The sequence below is a fragment of the Lacerta agilis genome, chromosome 4, assembly GCF_009819535.1.
Source record: "Lacerta agilis isolate rLacAgi1 chromosome 4, rLacAgi1.pri, whole genome shotgun sequence".
NCBI classification, from domain to species: Eukaryota; Metazoa; Chordata; class Lepidosauria; order Squamata; family Lacertidae; genus Lacerta; species Lacerta agilis.
The window spans coordinates 93,730,743-93,756,155 of NC_046315.1; the positions used below are offsets into that span (position 1 = coordinate 93,730,743).

The window sequence follows — 25,413 nt, forward strand, 5'->3', positions numbered from 1 at the left end:
GTGGGGTGGGTGAGTGTTTTTGGTCAGGTTAGCCATATTGATTTGTATGCTACCGGTAGTGCTGTTATGTATGAGGTCTGGGGGAGCTTGATGTTTTTTCCTTTGATACAACCTCCAAATTTACTTCAAACTTTGGTTTAAGTGAATTCTGGCAAAAACTTGGGAACAAGCAAAATATGTGCTATCAGAACATTTTTCGGCTTCTCTCAAATCCACTCAGATTTTTCACCTTTGAAAGAATTTTCTTTTTTAGATATTGATGTAATCAAAATCTGGTGGTACCCTCAGGATACATGGAAACCATGACTGAGAAATTTCATTAACCTTATGGAAACATTATTATTATTATTATTATTATTATTATTATTATTATTCCTTTTATCAAAATTCCTTAAATAGCTTGCCTAGAGAGGAATGCTCAAGTTGACTTTAAATTTTGATATATGTAAAAATGGATGGTGTGATCTGTAAAAGTGGGAAATATATGCTGAGTTCTTCTTTAGATCTTGCCATAGACCTTAAAAGGCAAGGTATCTGAGCACTCCTAGTAATGGGCTAGTTCAGCCATAATGAAAAATAATGGTTCCCTGCTATGTGATGGACCATGATGAGTATTGGGCTTGCAGGTTCAGAAGCTTTCAGAAACAAAAACAAACAAAAAACAAACAAACCCCACATAGTTCTCTGTGACATCTGAATTAGGTAAACTGTAGTTTGTTTCAACTATGTAAAAGGCTGGATCAGGCCAGAGTTTCAGATCCTTACTTGTTCTGAAACCATAGTTTACAGTTTACATGTTTAGTTTAAAATTAGGAACAAACACTTCTGACCTTCTCATGCACAAATGAGAATATATTTGGAAGCCCTGAGACATACTGAAGCATATTACATCACAGGAAACCATGGTCTATCACAGTGGTGGGGAACTTGATTTGCATCCTAACCTCAGCCCAGCCCTATGGGCCATTTGTAAAAGGTTTATTAAATGATGGGTGCCATCAGTGACTCTTGCCCCATGCCAAGGAACAACTGAGAGCCCATCTTAAGGCACCAGAGCTGGAAGTTTCCCATTGCTGGTTTACTGTTATGCGGAACTAGACCAAGTCTCAGTGATAAAATGATGCCTGTTATCTAGATTATCTAGGGGCTGTTGCCAAGTATATGAAGCACAAGGAACTCCACAAAAACTATTGACATTTCCTTATTCAGAAGTAAGCTAATGTGAAAAATAACTGCATGTTTCCGATTGTTGACAGTGCAAATCATTTGACACTTCTGATAAAATAGGATACAATGCACTTTTCTTCAGAGAGTGCAGTTTGCAAAAGACCAATAAAACAGGCATATCTGTCAGTTTAATCAATATAATGTGCCACATGAAAAATGCTTTCCAATCTCATTTTAGTCTGAAATTTATCTGTGGGGATCAGAGAGCACATTGGCAAATTTTCAGCATTCAACAAGCAGTTCAATGAGCAGTTTGTAAGTGTTCTGTCAGGGTAAAACAACTTAATGTGACAGGTTCCTGGTGACTTGTATCATAATGTTCTCCTTAAAAAGTTTATAATAGTAGTTAATTTGGAATAAAGTGACAATACAATCTGTGGATTTATCTTGTTGGGAAAAAGCAAGAGGAAGTGGTATTCTATTCTGAGCCAATATTTTCAGAGTACATAATACTGTATCATGCGTTATAGATAACGTTATACCACAAGGGTTTCATTCAGACGTGTCCCTCCACTGATGGAAAACTCCTTGACCCAGTGGAGTCTTCTTCTAGTGGAAAGCAGGAAGGCAATTTTCTCTGATTCTAGATTTCTGTAGCCCACTGCAGCTGTACCAAATTCATACTCAATATTCATGAATAAACCTACACAGTCCATTCAAACAGCCTTTAAAATTGGAAGGGAGGTGATTATGGTGGTGGGGAGAGCTAGGTCGTTTGGAGTGTATGAGGTCTTGTAGGGTGGGGAGTTGCAGAGCGCCACTGTTTAAATGGGATTTACAACCCCCCCCATGAGTTAGTGGAAACAATTTTACAGTTTTCTGGATCCAAGCAGTGGAATATTATTTGTTTCTCGGTAAATAATCTGCATAGATAAAATGCCAGTCCTCCGCATTGTGTTACATGTTTGCATAACTAGGAAATATAACCCATATGTGAGCCATGCAGATGAAGAGGTGGAACTATACAGGTAAGAGCAAGAGCTGTGGTTGCCAGGATTGTACGTTGTTTCAGCCCAGCAGTATCTGCTCAGGGATGGGCCAAACCCAGGTAGGACACAGCTGAGAGCTGGTTCCAGGGGAGCCATAAAAGGGTATCGTGAACAGAGTCAAGTCAGGCCAGGGTCAAATTCCAGAAAGAGAGGTTAGCATGAAGAAATCTGCTGGGCAGATGAAGTGGAAAGTCAGGTCTTACATAAGTGGAACAAAGAAAGGCTTAGCACCATCGTTCGTTAAACTTGGACGCTGTTCCTCCAACTAGCAAACTCTGACTGAATCTTCTAAGTAGAGATTTGGCTTCCTTCAGGCTATTCACTTTTGCTTTTGTCTCCACAAAGAAACAAGTGTCCACCTGTAAAGGGAACTTGCTTGCTTTAGGAGTCTTTGATGATGGGATGTGGAGGCAGTTGGAGCATAACGGAGGCTTCAGAGCTGGAGTTCTTGGATAGTAGTTGTATCTCTTTAGCCTGAAGATGTTGAGAAGATGGGGTGCTGGCCTCACTATCATTTCTGAGGATGGGAGACCTGAGGTGGTAGGGACATCGAGGACTGTTTCCAAAGCCCAGTTCTCTTGGTTTGAGAGATTGTCTCTGCCTGCTATCTGTGAGATTAAAGTCCAGCAGATTGATCAGGAGATACAGTCTATTCAGTTTTTATATTAGCAATAACCACGATGTGGAATGCTTATATCAATCTTGTAATGTTCCATGTGTCAATACTTTTGAGAATTCTAACGTTCCTTGTAAGTAGGTATCAGATGAAAAACTTGAAAGTACTGTATGGCACATGCAGAAAATAACTGTGTTCCATGTGTTGATGCTTTTTAAGAAGCATTCACAGTTATTTTCTTCATGTGCCATACTTTCAAGTTTTTCATCTGATACCTACTTACAAGGAACGCTAGAAATCTCAAAAGCATTGACACGTGGAACACTACAAGTTTGATATAAGCATTCCACATCTTGGTTATTGCTAATATATGAACTGAATAGACTGTATCTCCTGATCAATCCGCTGGACTTTAATCTCTCAGAATATGTTCCACTCATATGATAATTTGGTCTATGGAATTACATATTGTGACATGATATGTTGAATTGTTTTTTGAAATAGAAGTTATACTGTTACATAGAGCCTGTTACGTGGTGTGTGTTGTTACCAGTATTGTATTTACGTAACAAAAGGTTCAGCGGTGTTTTGTATGTGCTGTCTGTGAGGACATGTGATCAGAGCTCTGGTTTATGATATGCAGAATGCAGGTGAGTATCTATCCCAGTGGCATCATACAACTTAATACTATTCCAAATTCACTTGCATTGGAAAGTAAAGTGCATTGTTGCAATAAGGGAAAAACCTGCCTCCTTCTCCCCAACATATGGCGACCTTGTCTTTTTACTGTCGGGCATTGAGATGCAATGTGTCTTTCTGGGAAAAACATAAGGAACACTGCACTGCTCTCAAAAATGTAAAGAAGAAGCATTAAATTAAATAGGAAGAACTATATGTAAAATAATTATATCTAAGGTAACATGTAATATCATTCCCAATTTATGGTTCAAATGGGTAGAGATGTGTTGTGAAAAATATACATAATGTATAGAAAAAAGCATGCAACCAAAGTTCAGAAGATTTTAAAACAATGAAGATTTTAAAAATACAATTACATTTTGACTATAGAGGATTTTTCAGTTCTTGCATTCGTCCCAGAAAAAAACAGCTATCTCATTTGCTAAATAAATAGCTTTTTATGGCACATATATTTCAAGGGCAGTTTTTACATCTATGAGTTAATGAAGGTTGAGGTGTGATTTCTGCTTAAAGAAATAATATTAAATTACTCAAAACAGATTTCAAGATTTGATTTTGGTCTTCTACCTATCAAATGAAATTAAATCTTTAGGATGGAGTTACATCCAATTGTTAACCAAGTATCTCTGTTCTGTTTTTAAAACTGTTAATTACATTTCTTGAAAATTATAATAGTTTGATACGAAATTAATTTAAACCCATTAGTTTAACATCTGTAAACATTTCCATTATAAATTCTCAAAACGCCACATATTGTTCTTGCCTGAAGATGGTTTCCATATTCCCAGTGTATCAAATCTGGGCTGCTTAATTTGCATATTATTGATGCAAATTGAGGGCATTAATTTATTCCTGTCACATTGGGAAGGATGAGTGGAAAGGCATCTCATGTCAGAAATTTTTCTCATTTGTCTATTTATATATTAATACTTACACATACATGCACTGCTTGCTCCTTGTTTCTTCTTTGGGAGATCAGCAGAGACATGGCAGAGTTTTGTGCTCACTTGTCCCCATTTCTCGTATTTTAAAATCACATGGCTCTGTATGGAAGTAGAACTCACTGGTTTTCCCTCGGATCTTGAATCTTGCTGGATGTGTGCTAAAATCCAGCCACCTTGCATTAAATTGTAAAGTTTTTTCTTGGTTAGGAGGCATACTTTTTTGGTAACGTTTGAATTTGATAGAACTCAAGGGAGGGTCCAGCTAGTGGTTATTTTGCACTCTGCTTCACCTCTGCTCAATAAAGATATCTAGTAAACACAGTACAAATATAAAAATGATATGTATCCCGCGGTCAGGATAGTTTATATTTGCTACCAGGCATGAGTGCTGCAAAGTATATCCCTTCTGCCTGCAATGGTGCTGGTTTTGTGACCCAGGCTATATCTCATGTCCTGAGCCACATAAACCTGGCACTTAGCTTTAGAGTAAATCAAGCAGGTCAGAATATTCGCTAATGCAAATAATATGCCCGGGAATGGGATTTATGATGTGTTACTAATTCCATTTAGAGATTATGTGACCTGAGCAGAGAGAAGACGGAGGCTGCTTAACATTAATGTATTTGTTGAAACAAACAAATAAACAAAAGGTTCAGGGTCAGTTCACACTCTCCTAAGTAAACTGTGAAAGCACTGTGCTGGAACGCTATGGGAAATAGCAAGGAATGGGTTGCGCTACAAAAAAAACCCCACATCCTCCCCAAACACCCCCAAAAGTCCTGGATAAAATTAGACCTTTAGGTGGGAAGCATATTGCAATAGTGGAAAGGGTAAGGGGAAGAAAGAGCCATCTAGGCAACAAGACCCCCCAAAATTCTAATATACAGTATTTGAAATAAGTTCCTACAAGTTTGATAATTGTCTCTTTGCAATGTTATTCAAATGGTTAAGAAACAGATAAATATTAAGCTTCCTGCTGTTTTGTAGTCTTTAGAAATAAGTTAGAAAAAACATATACTTCATTTTTAGGCCTTTGTAGGCCAGTTGATTTGTTGTTATTCATATTAATTGGTGGACATTTATTCCCATTGGACTACAGATGACAGCCTTAGTGGTTGTGTGTCCGAATGAAACTATAGGTTAGATTATATTATCTGTCCTGAACCGATTGGTTCTCAGGGCTGTTGTTTGGTATCGGTAAAATGTTGTCATAACTTTGATCGTTGTACTGATACTCCTTTTTGACGGTTAATTATGGAATGTTCATTTTTCTTGGTAGGAAAACATAATGGAAGTTATAAGAAATCAAGAGTTTTTATTGTTGCCAGCAGAGGAACTCCATAAGCTTCTTGCGAGTGATGATGTGAATGTTCCCGATGAAGAGACCATTTTCAATGCCTTAATGAAGTGGGTTAAGTATGACATGCAAAGGAGATGCGACGACCTGAGTATGTTACTTGCCTACATCCGATTACCACTTCTTCCACCACAGGTAAATTCTTCTCCTCCTCCTTAATAAAAGCTGTATTTTTTTAAATGGCATAATATTTTTTTGCTTTCATAAATAAGAGTTTTGAAGCATGCATCTTGCCCAGCGATTTGAAGTTATGTTTTAGTCTTTTCATATTTATAAAGTCTCGGCCAGTGGCTTACCAGTTTTCCTCTGTAGACCGGGGTAGCCTGTCCCGTTTCACCATTACCACTGTTGAGTCCTTCCATTTCTGTCATTGTCCCTTGTCTTCCACCATGGGGCGGGGAGACGAGTGGCAACACTGCACTTGGGAATGCCCCAGCACATGCTGAACTTGCCAAGAGCCAGGACACTCCTCAAAACTTGCAATTTCTCTTCTCCCACCTGTGGATGAAGAGGCACAGTAAGGAGGAAACAGGGTGTGGGGCGTGACAGCCCCAGAGGTAGGGAAAATGGGCAGCTGCTATAGTTGACTAATTTGTTGCATCAGGCCCTCTTGTATTTGAAGTATTAATATCAGAAGTAGTGGTGGTGGCCTTTAAGTCATTTGAAGAATGTGTTGATAGTAGTTTATTATGAAGCTCATTGAGAATCAGCTGTATAAAGATTAGAAGAAAATTATCTTTGCTATAAGACGGCTGAGCTGTTATGACTGGTCTCCCTCTCTGCCCATCATTAAGTTGGCACTTAATTTTGCCTAAAATGAAATTTCAATAGGAATTTGGATGTTCTCCTAGGGCAAAATATTTGAAGATTTTTAAGGGAAGCAGGAAGTGTTTCAGGTTGATAGACAGGCACGGATTGGCTCTGCTGCACCAGGCTCCCCACACCTTACATTTCCCATTCAGTAAACACCAGTGATGTGCTGTGATTGGAAGATAGGAGAGCAGCATTGTCCCACCTGTGCACAGGCTGATAATGTGGGTTGACCAAAGAGCCATCTAATCTAGCATCCTGTTCCCCATAATAACCAAGCATATTCCTGTGGGAAGCCCCAAAGCATGGCATGAGGACAAGCCCCCTCTCTTACCATAGGTCCCCAATGACTTGTATTGAGGCATGCTGCCCCAATTGCAGAACATCTTATTTAGCTTTGATGTCTACTAGCCGAAATTAGAAGACACCTGCTTCTTGGGAGAAAAGCAATGACAAACCTAGACAGCATCTTAAAAAGCAAAGACATCACCTTGCCGACAAAGGTCCGTATAGTTAAAGCTATGGTTTTCCCAGTAGTAATGTACGGAAGTGAGAGCTGGACCATCAAGAAGGCTGATCGCCGAAGAATTGATGCTTTTGAATTATGGTGCTGGAGGAGACTCTTGAGAGTCCCATGGACTGCAAGAAGATCAAACCTATCCATTCTCAAGGAAATCGGCCCTGAGTGCTCACTAGAAGGACAGATCCTGAAGTTGAGGCTCCAGTACTTTGGCCACCTCATGAGAAGAGAAGACTCCCTGGAAAAGACCCTGATGTTGGGAAAGATGGAGGGCACAAGGAGAAGGGGACGACAGAGGATGAGATGGTTGGACAGTGTTCTCGAAGCTACTAACATGAGTTTGGCCAAACTGCGAGAGGCAGTGAAGGATAGGCGTTCCTGGCGTGCTCTGGTCCATGGGGTCACGAAGAGTCAGACACGACTGAACGACTGAACAACAACAGCCATACATAGCCGTCTTCTCCATGTCTAATCACCTTTTTAAAACCAATCTGTTTGCAGCTCTAGTAGTTAATTAACTATGGGGTTGGTAGTTTAACTATGTGCTGCATGAATAAATATTTCCTTTTATTAACCTTCCTTGGATAACCCCTGGTTCTAGTATTTTGAGAAAGATGTCTCTATCTGCTTTACACACTTCTTTCATGTCTTTATTTACATCTTTTCTAAACCAGTGTTTCTCAAACAGTGGGCCTTGAGCCACTTTCAGGTGGTTCATGGTGTCAGTTTGCCATAGTTTTTTAATTCGGCCAATGCTAGCACCAGCCATTCCTTGCATAGAATTCGCCTCATTCACAACTGCTGCTTATTGAGTTGACATTTTCACTGAGCTTTCTATCATGACCTCAAGATTTCTTGCCTGCCCTGTCACCATCAGCTAAAATTCCCCCCCTTCTCTCTCCACCCCCATTAGCTCATATGGATTTCTGCATTGTCATATCTGTTGATTTGCATTCTGTATTGAAAATATCTTGCTTGATAATTAAATCGACTTTGCATTGCTTAGTCCAAAAGGATCTGACAGCTTTTGAGCTAATTTCATAGTCATGTAAAAATTTGTAATCATTTGACATCCGATGGCATCACTTTGCTCAATAGCTGAGTGACAGGGAAGAACCTAAACCACCAGAAATGTCAATGTTTTTCAGAATTTCATGTACTGTTCTTCCTGGAATATCTATCCACTAAGTGCAGTTAATGTGAACTCTTTGTACCTGTCACAAATGCAATTGAGATAAATAAAAAAGGTACTGGCAGTTTAATTCTAAAGCTATCAAAATTCTTTGTCTTATATATACACAATTTGACCCAAATGGCCATTCATTTCATGGCCTTATCAGTGGAAATTTTGAATAACTGACATGCTGCTTTTAAAATAAAAAAAGAACTAGTGTAGAAGTTTATGGATTTTTTTTTAAAAAAAGGAATTTGAAGTCACATCTCTTTGAATATAAAATGCCAAATTAAAGTAACTGAATTAGTAACGAATCTTAAGTACTGTAGTTAATACTAGTTAATTTCTTTAGTTAATTCTGGGGTATCAGTACATCAGAATAATATTTTCTCTCTACCGACAGTACCGTTTACTGACAGCAGTACAATTGCAGTATCCATGCAGTCATTTGCCCAGGCATGCGCATTATGTGACCCATGATAACAGCAAAATAACAAGACTGTGCAATGGTGATGGGATAAAATCTGGCCAAATCTTTATTGTCAGCAGCAGGCAGGGTATTTTGCTGCAATCTGTGGGTCACAGTGGGACGCGGGTGGCGCTGTGGGTTAAACCACAGAGCCTAGGGTTTGCTGATCAAAAGGTTGGCGGTTTGAATCCCCGTGACGGGGTGAGCTCCCGTTGCTCGGTCCCAGCTCCTGCCCACCTAGCAGTTCGAAAGCACGTCAAAGTGCAAGTAGATCAATAGGTACCGATCCAGTGGGAAGGTAAACTGCGTTTCCGTGCGTTGCTCTGGTTTGCCAGAAGTGGCTTAGTCATGCTGGCCACATGACCCGGAAGCTGTATGCTGGCTCTCTCGGCCAGTAACACGAGATGAACGCTGCAACCCCAGAGTCGTCCACGATTGGACCTAATGGTCAGGGGTCCCTTTACTTTACCTTTTATGGGTCACAGTGCCACCAGACAAAGGCGTCTCTTGCTTATTGGACACAGAACGAGGCATACATGCAGAATGCATAGATCTTTTCATTGCTGGTTTTTCTTCTTCTTTGCAAAGCCAAAATTATTCTAGAAGGCCAAGATAGGGTCTGCTTATTTATGGCCTTAGCTGCAGTAAAATTGGGAGCAGCCTAAGGTCCTTCTAACCATTGCCCCCATTGTAGGTAGAAGGCAATGAGTACAACAGGGATTCAACACTTGAATGCACAATCTTTCCTCTCCTTTTCTATCCATGGAAAGAGGAGCAGGGAAAGGACATAATTAACAAGGATGTATAAGCTACCTGTGCAGCTAGAGGAATTTTTCTGAGCCATCAAGAGTGTGGGATATATCTAAACCTCAAGTGGAAGCCCATTCCACAGCTGTATGAAGACATTGTCTCACTTGTAGTAGTCCTGACAGCATTTCTTGAATATACTCTCCACTAAATGTTTGGGGCAAACTACATGTTAACGCTAGGTGCATAGCTGTGCTTTTAAGTGCAGTGTGCTTTTCTTAACTCAGATTGCTGGTGTGGGCAGCCTGATCTGGATCAGTGCCCTAGAACCCACTGCTATGGTTCAAGCCTGTAATTTGCAGATCTTCCATTGAAGTGGCATTTTCTTTTCAAAGCAAATTGTGCATACGCAGGATACACAGAGCCAGATCAGGAGGAGATAAAGGGTTAAAGCCCCCAACCCTTATGCTAGGGTCTTTACTTGGGACAGCCCCTCCTCTGCCCTGAGTACTGGAAATTTGTCCTTAGAAGAAAAATGCCCCCTGCTCTAAATGGATCTGGCCAGTGGCTTGGGTAAAAAGTATATTTTTTTCACTAACTTGCCCTGTGTTTAGCAGACTAGTGAATAAGCACTAAGTGTTCAACCTTTCTGGTGATATTCATTGTGGGCCCAAGCGTCCCCAACCCTCAGCAGATTAAATGACACCCGAGACTGGCTTGGACTGAAACAGGCCACAACTTTATTGAATATTGGGCTTGGGTAGGCTATAGTGTGTATAGAAATGTAAAAGGACAAGAAAACAGAACAAATATTATTTCCAATTATTGTAAATCACAAAGGGAATTAGCTGACAGAAATGTGTACAATAATTAACAATGTTTTAAATTTTCGCCAACCATCTATGAGTCCCTTTGCCATCTGAGATGTGACAGGAACTGGAAAAGGACTTTTTCTGCTGCCCCATCTTTAGAAAATTATCTCCCAGTAGGCCTGCCTGGCACTGATTCTGCTTTTTTTTAAGTGGAAGATAAAGACTTTTTTTATTCTCTAGACTTTTTAATGTGTTGCAGTCCAGCTTCAAAAAAGGTGTGAGGTGTTGTTTTTTTTTGTTCATTACTTTTCTTTGTTGTTTTATTGCAGAGTTTTTGGTATTGATACTTATTGTTTGAATATTTTTATGAAAGCTGCTTTGCGATTTTTTCCTGAAAAACAGCCCACAATAAAATACTCTGAACAAACACAGATAAATAAATAATTTCTATGATGTCTAGCAATAGAACAAACATCAGTACAAAAACCAGCATAAAACTCAAACACATAAACCACTCAGCAGATGCAGTTCATCAGCTAGTATCAGGGTAAGAAAACAGCAGCATTTTAATTGTCTTCTGAAAATCATCAGAGAGGAGTCTGACAGATGGAAGAGGGAGAGAAGAGAAGAGACTTCATGACTGAAAAGGTTCTGTCTCTTGTAGCCATCCACCTCACCTCAGGGGAAATGAGGCGCATTTTGAGTCTCTTAAAGATGATTTTAGTAGTTAGCTGGGCAACATGCAGGATTCTGTGGTCCTCTAGCTGCTTCAGTTCCAAGTTGCTCCAGAATTCATAGATCAATATCAACACTTTGAGTTGTGCTCTGAAACAAACTGGAATCTTGTATAGCCCTATTAAGAACTGGCAAAGTGTGTTCCTTTTATCAATACCAGTTAGCAGCCCAGCTGTAATAATAGTAGATTCTGAACCATTTTCAAAGGCAACCCCATGTAAAACACATCGAGTCACTCTGCCAGTGTGCCTGCACAGCCCTGAACTCACAACTCTTATTGCCAACCATCCTAGTAACTGACAGTGACTCCAGTTTTGGGAGGGCAGCTCCATTCCACATCCCCACTGTGCCAGCTGCTCCTGAATCTAACAGTAGGTGCTATCAGCGCCTGTACTGATAATTTCCTTTCTGATCTGCCTTTCCCCCCAGTTGGGAATCGAGAGCAGTGTAGAGCATCGTTAAAATACAGTCTATTCCAAAACATTGCATTAAATCCAAAAAAGTTCTCTACATTCAACAGAACCTAACTTGAGACTTAAACAACATATATCAGCTGCTGTGTCCCCAGGATATTTACCTCCAAAAGTCTAGATGAACACATATGTCTTTAGCTGATGCCTTCCCTAGGGAGGGAATGCCAAACATGAGAAAGTACTGTAAGCACTGCCCTAGACCTGCCCCCCATTGGCAGAACCAAAAGCAGGGCCTTCCTTGCTGATGGCAGGGCATGGGCCAGAAGATACAGGGGTGCTGGTAATCCTGAAAGTATAATACGTGATTGTGGCCTGGTCTCATTTTTTCCAAGAAAGTCCAAAGCTGAAGAATCAGCCAGATATGATAAAAGGTGCTATAAACTAGAGAGGATACCTGAGCATCTATCCATAAAGTCGGATCTAATAACATACCAAGCTACATGTTTAGGAGAAGTGCAACCCCATCTAGAAAAGGCCAAATTCCCATTCTCTGGAGAGCTATTTGACCAATGGGAAGAACCTCAATCTTATCTGGATTGACCTTCATTGATTGGACATTTATTGTGGACCTCTACAGTCACACCTTAAGAGGTTGGAAAGGGTTTCAAGAGGTCTATGTCATCCATATACTGATAACATTTTCCTTAAAATTTCTGGGCAGTCTTCCCGTCATAGCACTGCATTCATTCATTCATTCATTCATTCATAGCATATTTATTACCATCTCTATTCATGGTCAGGCTGGTGTGGAAGGAAGTTTTCCTTCGTGTACCCTAGCCCCAAGCAGTGTGGGGCTTTAAAAGTAAGCATCAGCATTTTAAATTGAGTTTGGAAATGGATAAGAAGATGTTTCTGAATCCAAGACGTATGTTCCCACCAACTGTTCCTGGTGAATAGTAAAGCAACTATATTTTACATTAGCAAAAGTTTATCCTTCAAAGGCATGTAAGCACGTTACAATAATCAAAGCTAGAGGTTAGTAGGACAGCCAAGCTGTCTCTGTCCAAAAGGAGATGAAGCTGGTGAAGCAGTCTTGGCTCATGAAAGGATTACTGGACCATTGATAAAACCTGGACTTCCAGTGACCTTGTAAGAGGAATACAACCACATCCAGAACTGCTTGAAAAAAAGGTTAGATGAACCACCTTCCATCAATCCTTCCATTTTCTTTGGACTGAGAGTCAGTTTATTCATTTCCATCCAGCCCATTACCAATTCCAGACACTGTTCAGCACATTGACTCCATCATTTGGAAAACCACATATTACACATACTACTTGGAAGTCCTACTGTGCTCTGAGGGCTCATTCCCTAGTAAGTATATTTAAGACCACAGCCTCAGAAGTAACAGGAAATTGGGTGTCATGTCATTGAAAAGTCAGTCATCATGCAGCATATTCATTTATTTAAGCTCTACCACAATACAGGCATTCTTTTACAGATATTCTAGTGTTTATGCAAAATAGTAATAAGGCATGGCAATACAGATATTCATTATTCAGGTAACTATTTTAGTATGTGCAAAAATAGAATTATTTTACCCTCTGATTTCCTTCAAGTGTGGCTTTTGTAATAATTTATAATATATTTTCATTCAAGGTAGAAACATAATGTGAAAAAGTCAGTGGAAATGAAAACCAAAAAACTAATCCAGATAAATTATTATTGCATTTTAAAAAGAATTTTACTTTAAACTGAGATTACTTATGTAAAGTGTTACATTTTAAAATCTTAGCCACATAAACCCACTTAAAGCTTTCAATGGAAAAATGCCAGCTTTTAATTAAAATAGATTCAAGAAGGGATTGAGAATAATTACACTGGATTTATTTTACGGCCAGCGAACTAAATCAGAATATTGGTTAAGGTGAGCCTGGATCAATTGGCATAGCAAAGTTAATTTGCATTTCTAATTCATGCTGTGTCATTGTGCAAAGATTTCCTCATATGGATCCTTAAACTTCTCTAGAATGGAATCTCGTGAGATGACCTGAAAAGATGAAGGGGGGGGGAGATACATTGAAAAATGTTCCTGTTAGAATAATGTGATATTTTTGATAAAACAAAATGGAAGTTTTATTTTAAATGGTATTTATTCAATAGGCCATGCAGCTCCATGGGAGCACCTGGGAGTAAGCCTGATGAACCTCAGTGGAGCTTTCTTCTGAATTGATAAGCATAGAATTGTGCTTTTATTATTTACTCCTTCTGGGTTGCATCCAGCAAAGTCATATTGTTAGCACATGGACTTCTGCTTGGGCAACAGAGCTTCCCCCCTCCTTCTCCCCACTGCCCCCTCAGATACCACAACGTTTAGGAGTAAATGAGCTCTACCGGCTTCAGTGGCCAACTAAGCACAAGAATGGTAGTCTAATGTTTTCAGTACAAAACATTTTGTGAAATTACATTTCAAATTGCGTTTGTTAACGAGTCTCAGATTGTGTGTTCTCGTATTATTTATATAGTGATACAGTATTTTAATACCAAATATAGTGTGTACTTTATTTTGTTATGCAGCAGCAGAATGATATCTAATCACAAAACAATCTTCCTATGCCTAGGGCACCAATCCCCTGCTTGATTTTGGATGCCTCGCTTAAGTTGCTGCAGAGTGCAACACATCAATTAGAGTAGCGGGAATCATGAAAAAATTATAATATAGACTGCTAAAGGTCTAAAGCACATGGAAAGATTCCTCACTTATTTAAATATTATGTTGATAGTGTAATAATTTGGATAATTTTGTTCCAGAAGTTGATTTTAGAATCATATAAAGGAAAATCTAAACTTGGAATAGACAAGATGTACGTTGGCTCTTAATCGAGTTGCTGTTTGTACATTAGTAATTTAACAATTATCTCAATCTTTCTTCTGCTACAAGCAACGTTGACCCTGTTTAATAAAAGAATTATAAACTGTGAATAAATGAAAACTCAACTGCAATAAGTAAGAAAATGTAGTTTGCCGAGGAGCAGTAATTGGTTCTTAGATGCCACCAAGGCATTAGCAATCCATCAATCTCTTGGTTGTTTTTTTTTTTTTTAAATTTCTAGTCTTTTTAGAACACTATGTATGGGCCACAGTTTTCTCCTCCTCTTCCTCCTCCTCCTTTTCTGTGCACCAGTGCATGGGTACATTGATTAAATCACAGTGCAAGTAGAACTCCTGATTTAACTCTGCAACTGAATCAAGATATGAACTGGGGTTTGAGGGTGACCTGAATAAAAATTATACATAAAGCAAAAACTGCTACAAACAGCACATGTGCTAACTAGAAACACAATAATTATATATATATATATATATATATATATATATATATATATATATATATATATATATATATCCCATGAGTCTTTCCCATGAGCCTCTGCCATCACCAGTGCCTTAGTGAAGAAGAAAGCGGACAGAACCACACACCTTAGCTCTACAAAATAAAATAAAAAATTCCTTCCAGTAGCACCTTAGAGACCAACTAAGTTTGTTCTTGGTATGAGCTTTCGTGTGCATGCACACTTCTTCAGATATGCACGCGAAAGCTCATACCAAGAACAAACTTAGTTGGTCTCTAAGGTGCTACTGGAAGGATTTTTTTATTTTATTTTGTTTTGACTATGGCAGACCAACACGGCTACCTACCTGTAACAACAGCACCTTAGCACTGTTTGTAAGAACATGAGCCTTGCAGAGTCAGTCCAGTGTTGGTTCAGCCCAGCATTCTGTTCTCACAACGGCCAACCCATGGGAAGCCTAGCCTCAGCTGTCATTCCCAGTAACCGGCATTCAAAAGCATACTGCCTCCAACATTGGAAGTAGAAGAACATAGACAACTTGCTAAATGGCCATTGATATCCACCATGACTTTGTCCAGTTCTCTTTTGAAGCCATTCAAGTCAGTGGCCAGCACTACTTCTTGTGCGAGTTTGTTGGCATCCGTCTGTCTCAAGAGACAATGGAAGAGTGTGCCACCAGGAGCAAAGTCAAGTCATTGTAGAATTACAGAGCCTGCTGCGACTATAGAATCATAGAATCCTAGAGTTGGAAGAGACCACAAGGGCCATCCAGTCCAACCCCCTGCCAAGCAGGAAACACCATCAAAGCATTCCTGACAGATGGCTGTCAAGCCTCTGCTTAAAGACCTCCAAAGAAGGAGACTCCACCACACTCCTTGGCAGCAAATTCCACTGCCGAACAGCTCTTACTGTCAGGAAGTTCTTCCTAATGTTTAGGTGGAATCTTCTTTCTTGTAAGTTTGAATCCATTGCCTCGTGTCCGCTTCTCTGGAGCAGCAGAAAACAACCTTTCACCCTCCTCTATATGGCATCCTTTTATATATTTGAACATGGCTATCATATCACCCCTTAACCTTCTCTTCTCCAGGCTAAACATACCCAGCTCCCTAAGCCGTTCCTCATAAGGCATCGTTTCCAGGCCTTTGACCATTTTGGTTGCCCTCCTCTGGACACGTTCCAGCTTGTCAGTATCCTTCTTGAGAGTCATATGGGAGAGGCATATTTTATTGCAGATGGAGCATGTGAAGGCACCTGGTTTCGCTGGTGCAGATGCACCCTGGTATTTCTTCTCTCTAGTCTCCTTCCAGCAGTCATTCCTCCTCTGGTCACTGCTGTGGATACACGACCTCACTGTCTTTCTCAATAGTTTCAGTGGTTTTTGCTCGATGCGATTGCATCAATGTCAGTCGCCTCTTTGGAAGAATTTAGGGTGGCTGGTTGGAGTTAGTTAGAAATGAGAAAATATGACAGTGTGTAAAAAGTCAGTATTTTCATCCAACTTCATTCTTTTGTGTATGTGTATTCTGGGAGCACTGTTGGCATTAAATCAAACACTTTTAGTTTGTAGTAAGTTTTGAGCATTTTGTATTTGAAAGGACGAGAGCAGAAGATGTCTGCAAGGCTTAACTTTTGTGAACATGCCTAAGCTGGGTTTTTGTCAGGATGTTGATATGGATTGGAATAACAAATAACTGCTTAGAATGCGTTGCAGAGCTTTTACAAAAGCAATGATTTCCCCCCAGATAATAAGATACCCTATTAACCTCAAAAGAATATAACCAGTCAACTAGCTGATCAGACTGAAGTGTTGCGAGAAAAGGTCAAGCAAGTGTTTTGTACCGGCTGGAAAGTATTGGCAGGTTGCAAGAGAATTTTTACCGAAAGGCACCAAGAAAATGACTGACTAAACTCAATGGGTTTATAATCAATCTACCTTGTCTTATCTAAAGAGGTTTAGAAGATACTGTGTTAGATATCTGTTAGAAGACATTATCAAATTCCTGCAATGTAGAACGCAGTGAACTGCAAAGTGTTTCAACAAGAATAAGGTTTAAAAGTTCTAGTCAGTTAGGGGCCCATTGTTAGGAACTGGCATTTCTGAGAAGTCCTCATTCTTATTTTCTGAAAAATGCACCTTGATCTGAATAAATCTGAAGTTTTAACCCACTGTACAGTGGCTATTCTTTTCAGCTGTGTTACTGATACAAAATATCAAAAATGGTTAAATGATTTCTACCCCAACATATAAATTGAAGCTTTTCATATCAAGATCTAACAAACTTAAAAAGGTGTTAATCTAAAAATTGTTAATATAATCATGTGATTTCTGACCAGGTACATCTAGGATAAGGGACGCGGGTGGTGCTGTGGGTTAAACCACAGAGCCTAGGGCTTGCTGATCAGAAGGTCGGCGGTTCGAATCCCCGTGACAGGGTGAGCTCCTGTTGCTTGGTCCCAGCTCCTGCCCACCTAGCAGTTCGAAAGCACGTCAAAAGTGCAAGTAGATAAATAGGTACCACTCTGGCGGGAAGGTAAACGGCGTTTCCGTGCGCTGCTCTGGTTCGCCAGAAGTGGCTTAGTCATGCTGGCCACATGACCCAGAAGCTGTACACCGGCTCCCTCGGCCAGTAACGCGAGATGAGCGCCGCAACCCCAGAGTCTTTCCCAACATCAGGGTCTTTTCCAGGGAGTCTTCTCTTCTCATGAGGTAGCCAAAGTATTGGAGCCTCAACTTCAGGATCTGTCCTTCCAGTGAGCACTCAGGGCTGATTTCTTTAAGGATGGATAGGTTTGATCTTCTTGCAGTCCATGGGACTCTCAAGAGTCTCCTCCAGCACCATATGCTTTCCTACGACAAATAATTGGCTGCTGGGAATACTTTCAAACACACAACATTGTGATGTCAGGATGTATAAGTTGTGTCTTAGACACACAGAGAGAGACAGAGGGAAATATACTGTTCTTTCCGTTGATTGAAAAATTGTCAGATGCAGATACATTCTTGTATTACTTATTTCTGAACAAGCTATTTACTCAACTCCCCCGGGGGTACATAGCATGGAAGGGAAGTTTATGATAGAGCTAGGGCAGAAGCTAATTAAATTTTAGTTATTCCATGCAACACTTTGGGAAGATGAAATGTACAGGGGCGGGGGACCAGTATTTGCTTTGCTGACTTATTGAACTAACATTACAGGTTAATTTCCTGTGTAGGAGATTTTTTCTAGCATCAGCATCAGCCATATTTTCAAAATTTATCTAAGGCAGATAGTAAAACAAGTTACCAATTTTGACTATTTTCTGAGAAAATGTGTACGCTTCTGTTATTGTGGCTGTTATTTTTAAAGTTACTACAAGGATTGAGATTAGCTCCCAGGTCGCCTTTCTGGATATATCAGAATGAAATGAATTTGATCTCATGTTTCTTAAGCATCATTTGGTAGCATTGTGAACCGGTAGAGGGTGTTCCCATTTGCACATAATGGTAAGCTGTGGTCTAAAACAAACCATGAGTTATCTGCCACAGATAACAAGCGTGCTGGTGAACACTGCTCTGAAGCCTGTGCATTCTCTCCATATGCCTAGTTACAGGTTACAGTTACAGTACAGATTCCTGATATCAGGAATCACAAGACAGAGAAACCAGTAGGAGAACACTTCAATCTCCCAGGACATTCTATAAAAGATCTCAAAGTAGCTGTCTTAATACAAAGAAATTTCAGAAATAGACTGGAAAGAGAAGTGGCTGAATTGCAACTAATCACCAAACTTAAAACCATGGAGAAACCTGGTCTGACCAAAGACATTGGATTCTTATCTCATTATACATGACAAAGCTATCTTTAGCCATCTCACCCAGTGCCTTTCCCTGCAAGACTAATTGCAGCCATTAAGAGTCGTCAACTCCCTCACTATATTTAAGGGTCTGGTGAATTCTGTTTCAGTGTATCTGAAGAAGTGTGCATACACACGAAAGCTCATACCAAGAACAAACTTAGTTGGTCACTAAGGTGCTACTGGAAAGAAAAAAAAAAATTTGTTTTTTCTCCATATGCCTTGCCAGGATGAAGTGTTAGTTTACATGAAACCATGGTTTGTTTTCCCCAAACATACTACAAGTGCTTGTTTCCACATAATCTGAAGACAGTGCTGTAGTTTGTTTCCTTCCAGCATGGCATGGGGGTGGGGGGGGGGAGGCAAATGCAACTGAACAGCATAAACCATGCTTTATCATAATGACAGTCACACTTTACATTGTGGGTGTCCTTTGTGGGATCGCACGTGGTGCTACAGTTCCCAGGAAGCTTACTGACAAACAGGTGCTGGCTTGCCTCTCGGTGTTAATTTTTGGAGGTTCACGCCCAGCCTCAGTAATCAAGTTTCTTGCTGGGTGGTGGGGCCAGCCCCATTTATAAATAGAGGGTGGAGCTGACAACACCCAGGCAGTTGGCTCTGGAGATTCACCCTCCCTACCCTCCCTTTGGTTAATGTTTCTTGTTTGCAGGTTAACTTTTTCTTCCTGTTTAGTGGGCTCTGCTACGGTCTTTGACTGGTTGCTGTTGAAGGACCAGGAAGAATTTTTCCTGTCTTCCCCGTAGCAATTTGTCACAACTTTGGCGATTATGCCCTTGGGGGGAGTCCTTTAGTCTTTTCTTCCCTATATGGGGTGTGTGTGTGTGAAGTGGTGACTCACCCCCCTGCGGCGGCGATTCCAGAGTCCCCTTCTTAAAGGAGTTATATATGTGGGTGTCACTGGCCATACACTGAAAGGTCATCAGTGAACTACTCTGCATGCGGGGATATGGGCTGGGCTGCCTGCTACACTTACGTCTCGCAGAGCACCCCCATATCCCATTTACCTTGATGAGCCCCAGTTCCCCCTGGCTGGGGGGGGGGGGCTGGGAGGGATACACGCCCAAGGCCTAAGCCCAAGGTCTTCCTACATTCGGAAGTTTAATAAAGTTGTGGCCTAATTTTAATTCCATATAACGTTGTCAGAATCTTTAATCCTTTCTTGTGATCCCTGGGGGCTGGGGCTGTCGCCGCCTGGTCACGCAGTGTGTAGACCAGGTTAGTATGTTTGCCATGAATTTGATACCTGGAAGTTCAAGTCTCTGCTTAGTCCTTAATCCAGTGTCTGAACTTTTATTTTCACTGTATACCCCATACACACCATGCAGCGTCTGTGTGACTCGGTGAACAGAGCGCGTTGAACATAGACTGGGGAAATACGTATTCAAACCCTGCTTAGCCTTGAAGCTCATAGTGCATCCCTCAGCCCAAGTCCTGTTCTTGTCACCGAAGCTTGTGCAAGCAGAACTCTCCAGGAGTTGGGATATAAGGAATGGGATATCATTACTAAATCACAACTCCTATAATTCACAGATTTTAGCTGACCTAGAAAACCACACACTTTTTAAAGATGACCTGGAGTGTCAGAAGCTGATTCTGGAAGCCATGAAATACCACCTCTTGCCAGAAAGACGGACTCTTATGCAAAGCCCAAGAACTAAACCAAGAAAATCCACAGTTGGGACCCTGTATGCAGTTGGAGGAATGGACAACAACAAAGGTACTAATTAACAGTTATTGATTTGATAAAGACAGTTGACAGAATAGTCCCCATCCCCCGTCTCTCCCCAGGAGAGTCTGGAATCATTCATGCAGAAAAAAATATATATCTTACAATGTAAATTGTATTGTGGGCTAAACGGTAAAATCTATTTTAATAAATAATTGAGTAGTTTAATAGAAAGGGCAGAATACTGATTGCTCTTCCATCAGGTGTTTCAATCTGCTTCATTGTTCTAGAAGAAGAAACACCAATGGAGTTAGCTGGGTCGCAAAATAAAAATGTTTTTTTTTAAAAGTAATAATGTCAGACACACTGTGATTGAAAAGGTGGGGAGGAGAGAGAAATCCTGGATTCAAAGCCCTAGGTTATCTCAGCTCTCAGTGAATCATTGTCTGGAGGTGAACACAGGGAAAAGAAAATTTTAAAATAACCCAAGCAGGAAATTCAACTATAAAAAAATCAGACATTATAGTAATGGGAAGAGATAAAAGCTGATTTACTGAAACATTAATTTCAAATATCCTATTCCTTAATCTTATGATTAAATCTAAAACTTTCAAACAAATGAGATTTTGATAAACACATAAACTGGATGTCCTGTGGGTATAGGACGGGTTACAAAAAAATATACTTCCCCCTTAGTATTTGTAAAGGTGGACAAATACTCATAGGTCTATGGCATCAAACGCAAAAGCATTCCTTCTTAATTGTCAAGACATATGTGGGCAACATCCAGTGATGTCTGTCCACTTGGTCAGGGGGACTTATTGTTTCTCTTCTCCCCATTTAGCCCTCAAATGTGCTCTGGAGGGTCCTTCAAATCCCAACCTTGTATCTTTAATCTGTTTTCCTTTATCCATAAGTGTGCACAAAGGGAGTAGAATTTCGTTCCTGTTAACTTCATCAGGATGGCATTCAGGAAGAGAAAAGACAGATTGCAAAAGGTACTCACTATTAGGTACTACTGAAAGAGCCACATAGGAATGGTTGAGATGACAACGGTGGATGATGTGTCAAGGTCTTAAGATTGCTAGGAAGCATTAGCAGAACCTCAGACTTACTAAGTGAACAGCCTGGGCATGTATGCATTGCTAGAAATTTGTCATGCCTGTGGTCTTAAGAATAAAATAAAGGTAGTGTGGCCTTCTACCAAGACATACTCTGGGTCCATCTCCTTCAGTATTGTTGGCCATAGTAGTGGTTCTCTAGGGTTTCAGGCAGGACTTCTGCCCTAGACACCAGCGATTGAACTTGGGACCCCAAAGGCAGAGTCAAACTTCATGGAGTCCTTCCTGGCTGAGCCAACCTAAGCAGAGGGAGAACAAGCCTTTTAAAATAGTGTTTTGAGTCACACCACACCTTTACTGGCTTACCTGGCTCAGGGACGCCAGGTCACATGACTGAGTTGAATGCTTTTAGGATGCAGCCTGAGACCCTTCGCTCTGGCCCCACCCCTGCCATGCCTCCAAGACACCCGCATTTTCAGGGCTTAATCTGGTTTAGGGTCTGCTCAGCTAGCAGGGTGCCAACTTAGTAGGGATGGGGGAGATAGGCTGTTGTGTTTCCAGCTGGGCTGGAAACCTCCTGGCTCAGCCAGAGATCTGCTGCATCCTCACTGCTCATCCCAGCGGATCTTGCTATAGAATTGCTACTTAAGCCTGAATAGGACTGCAGCCTTAAAATAGTGTACTGGTGACAATTCATTTTAGCACAATATTACGTACAGTGGCACCTCGGGTTACATACGCTTCAGGTTACATACTCCGCTAACCCAGAAATAACGCTTCGGGTTAAGAACTTTGCTTCAGGATAAGAACAGAAATCGTGCTCTGGCGGTGCAGCGGGAGGTCCCATTAGCTAAAGTGGTGCTTCAGGTTAAGAACAGTTTCAGGTTAAGAACGGACCTCTGGAACGAATTAAGTACAGTGGTGCCCCGCTAGACGAATGCCTCGCTAGACGAAAAACTCGCTAGACGAAGGCATTCGTCTAGCGGAAGGCGGCCCCGCTAGACGAAAAAGTCTATGGGGCTGCCTCGCAAGACGAAAAATTTTCTTATTTTTTTTTTTCCGTTTTGCGGAGCGCGGCTGTCATTGCCGCTCCGCAAGACGAAAAACCCGCTAGACGAAAATTTTCGCAGAACGAATTATTTTCGTCTAGCGGGGCACCACTGTACGTAACCAGAGGTACCACTGTATTGTGATTTGCTGACATAGCTTTTGGTGCTCGAGCTGCTGATCAAGCTAAAAGTCGAGAAGCATGTTGAACATGGATGTTCTAATTATGTGTGGGAGTGTTCCACAAATTTTCATTTTGCCATTAATTATAGAAGATTTCAAGGTCTATCTTACCTTCTATCTTACCGTATATCAACCCTGTTCTCTGTAACAGATAAAACATTGAGCAAACGTTGAACCCAACTACCAAACATTGAATGGTTGTCACCCAGAGAACTCAGCAGTAGTGTAACTCAGAAATACAATATGTAAGAACTGGGCAGCACTCTCATTGCTCTGATAGGTGTGATGTTAGAGACACTGCTTTAACAGGCAGAGCAGCATGTGGATTTTAGCTCTCCAATTGCTCTCTAGAGTGAGCCATTTTATACAGAACATGAAAGAGAACCTAATTAGTTCTTTATAACTTCATATAATAGCCACTTTTTTTTGCTATGAAAGTTTATCACAGCAAGCCATTCTTTATGCTAGTTTGTAGTTCTAAAGAAAAGCTAATTAATTTAACCACTTGCACATGTGGCCACTCCACTGGCGGTCTCAGTGTGGTCCAACATCAAAAAAACCACTCTACACCAGGTCAAGAAGGTTATGGATTCACCAGATGGAGTATGGATGCTCGAGAGATGAGTGGAAAAACAACAAAAAGCAGAGAGAAAGCTAGGATGATAAGCATAAAGAATGTAAGTTGGAGAGGGACTTCCTACTGTCAGCAGGTGGTTTAAATAGGAGAACAGGATGTCTTCCTAGAGTAAAGCAATGGACGTTTGATCCTTTGTCATCCATTTTGACTGCACAATGCAGCCATTTGAATTCCACAGAATGTGGTTTATCCTCTTCACATGGAAGAAAAAAAGAAAGGGGACGGGGAACTTCTTCCTTCAGCCCCCTGATGAGATAATAATCATGCTGGAAAACTAACATTTTTTCCATATTATTTGAAAATAATTTTGCTCTCTGGAATCAGTCTGTGTGGATACTTCCTCTGCATTTTTGCAAATGGAAATGTGAATTTAAAAAAATTAATCTTGCAACAGGGATGTTGGTCTCTTGAGTGAATCTTTATGTAGTGGCGTGGGTTTCAGGTGTTGTTCTCTAGGTGAGCAAGTAAGGCTATGTTCTTAAACCCACTTCCTTGAGAATAAGCCCCACTGAACTCAGTGGGACTGTTTCTGAATATACAGTTTTTGCTGTAAACATACATTTTTCCATATATTCATTTATTTAAAACATTTGCCCCCAACCTTTATTTCACGTCCCAAGGAGTCTGGTAATAAGGCTTGTGGTGCAATCCAAAATGACAGTTTGCAAGTGAAAATGCTATGCTTATGCTCATATTTCATCCAAAATGATATATTGCTGTTAATGTATCATATTGTTGTTCAGTCGTTCAGTCATGTCTGACTCTTTGTGACCCCATGGACCAGAGCACGCCAGGCACACCTATCTTTCACTGCCTCCCGCAGTTTGGCCAAACTCATGCTAGTCGCTTCGAGAACACTGTCCAACCATCTCGTCCTCTGTTGTCCCCTTCTCCTTGTGCCCTCCATCTTCCCCAACATCAGGGTCTTTTCCAGAGAGTCTTCTCTTCTCATGAGGTGGCCAAAGTACTGGAGCCTCAACTTTAGGATCTGTCCTTCCAGTGAGCACTCAGGGCTGATTTCTTTAAGGATGGATAAGTCTGATCTTTTTGCAGTCCGTGGGACTCTCAAGAGTCTCCTCCAGCACCATAATTCAAAAGCATCAGTTCTTCGGCGATCAGCCTTCTTTATGGTCCAGCTCTCACTTCCATACATTACTACTGGGAAAACCATAGCTTTAACTACACGGACCTTTGTCGCCAAGGTGATGTCTCTGCTTTTTAAGATGCTGTCTAGGTTTGCCATTGCTTTCCTCCCAAGAAGCAGGCGTCTTTTAATTTCGGGACTGCTGTCACCATCTGCAGTGATCATGGAGAACCAAGTATCATGAGTTTTGCTAAAAATTCATGAGTAACTAATATGAGTGGAAACCTCTGCAGCTGCAGAAACTACCTATACACAGTCCATGTGTGTATGTGCACAAATAGACATGGATATTCAGATATAGTGGCATAGCAAGCCAAAAATTCAGTGAGGTGTGAGGAACAGAAATAAGGAACCACCTGGGTATAGATACTCTATAGATGCTACATTTTTTTATTAATTTATTTCAGTGGTTTTATGGGACAAGAGGGGATGCAGTCAGGGGAATCACTGTGAGAGCATGCTTGCCTAACTTAGCCCAGTTTTTTTGGGGGGGGCGGTAGTCTGCAATGCAAGCAAGTGTACTGCCCCCATTTGCTTCTCTTGCTTTCTGAGCTTACAACAGGTTTCGAATTTATACAGAACATGCAACTCCTGGTTCTAATGGCATAGAACCAGGAACAGATTTTGTTGCTGTTAAAATAATTTTCATCACATTAACTCACGGGGTCAGCAAACTTTTTCAGCAGGGAGCTGGTCCACTGTCCCTCAGACCTTGTGGGGGGCTGGACTATATTTTGAAAAAAAAAAATGAACAAATTCCTATGCCCCACAAATAACCCAGAGATGCATTTTAAATAAAAGCACACATTCTACTCATGTAAAAACACCAGGCAGGCCTCACAAATAACCCAGAGATACATTTTAAATATAAGGACACGTTCTACTCATGTAAAAACACGCTGATTCCCAGACCGTCTGCGGGCCAAATTTAGAAGGCGATTGGGCCAGATCCGTC

The 25,413-nt window shown here is 40.8% G+C and overlaps 1 protein-coding gene across 5 annotated transcripts in view; it reads left to right on the plus strand.

The window, feature by feature from the left end:
- Positions 1–25,413, plus strand: part of KLHL1 (kelch like family member 1) — a 142,386-nt gene that overhangs the window by 62,326 nt on the left and 54,647 nt on the right. For all 5 annotated transcript variants that reach the window (XM_033147989.1, XM_033147990.1, XM_033147991.1 and 2 more), the window contains exons 5-6: positions 5,755–5,967; positions 20,251–20,437. In XM_033147989.1, coding sequence (XP_033003880.1) covers positions 5,755–5,967; positions 20,251–20,437 — 400 coding nt within the window. The remainder of the gene's footprint in view (positions 1–5,754; positions 5,968–20,250; positions 20,438–25,413) is intronic.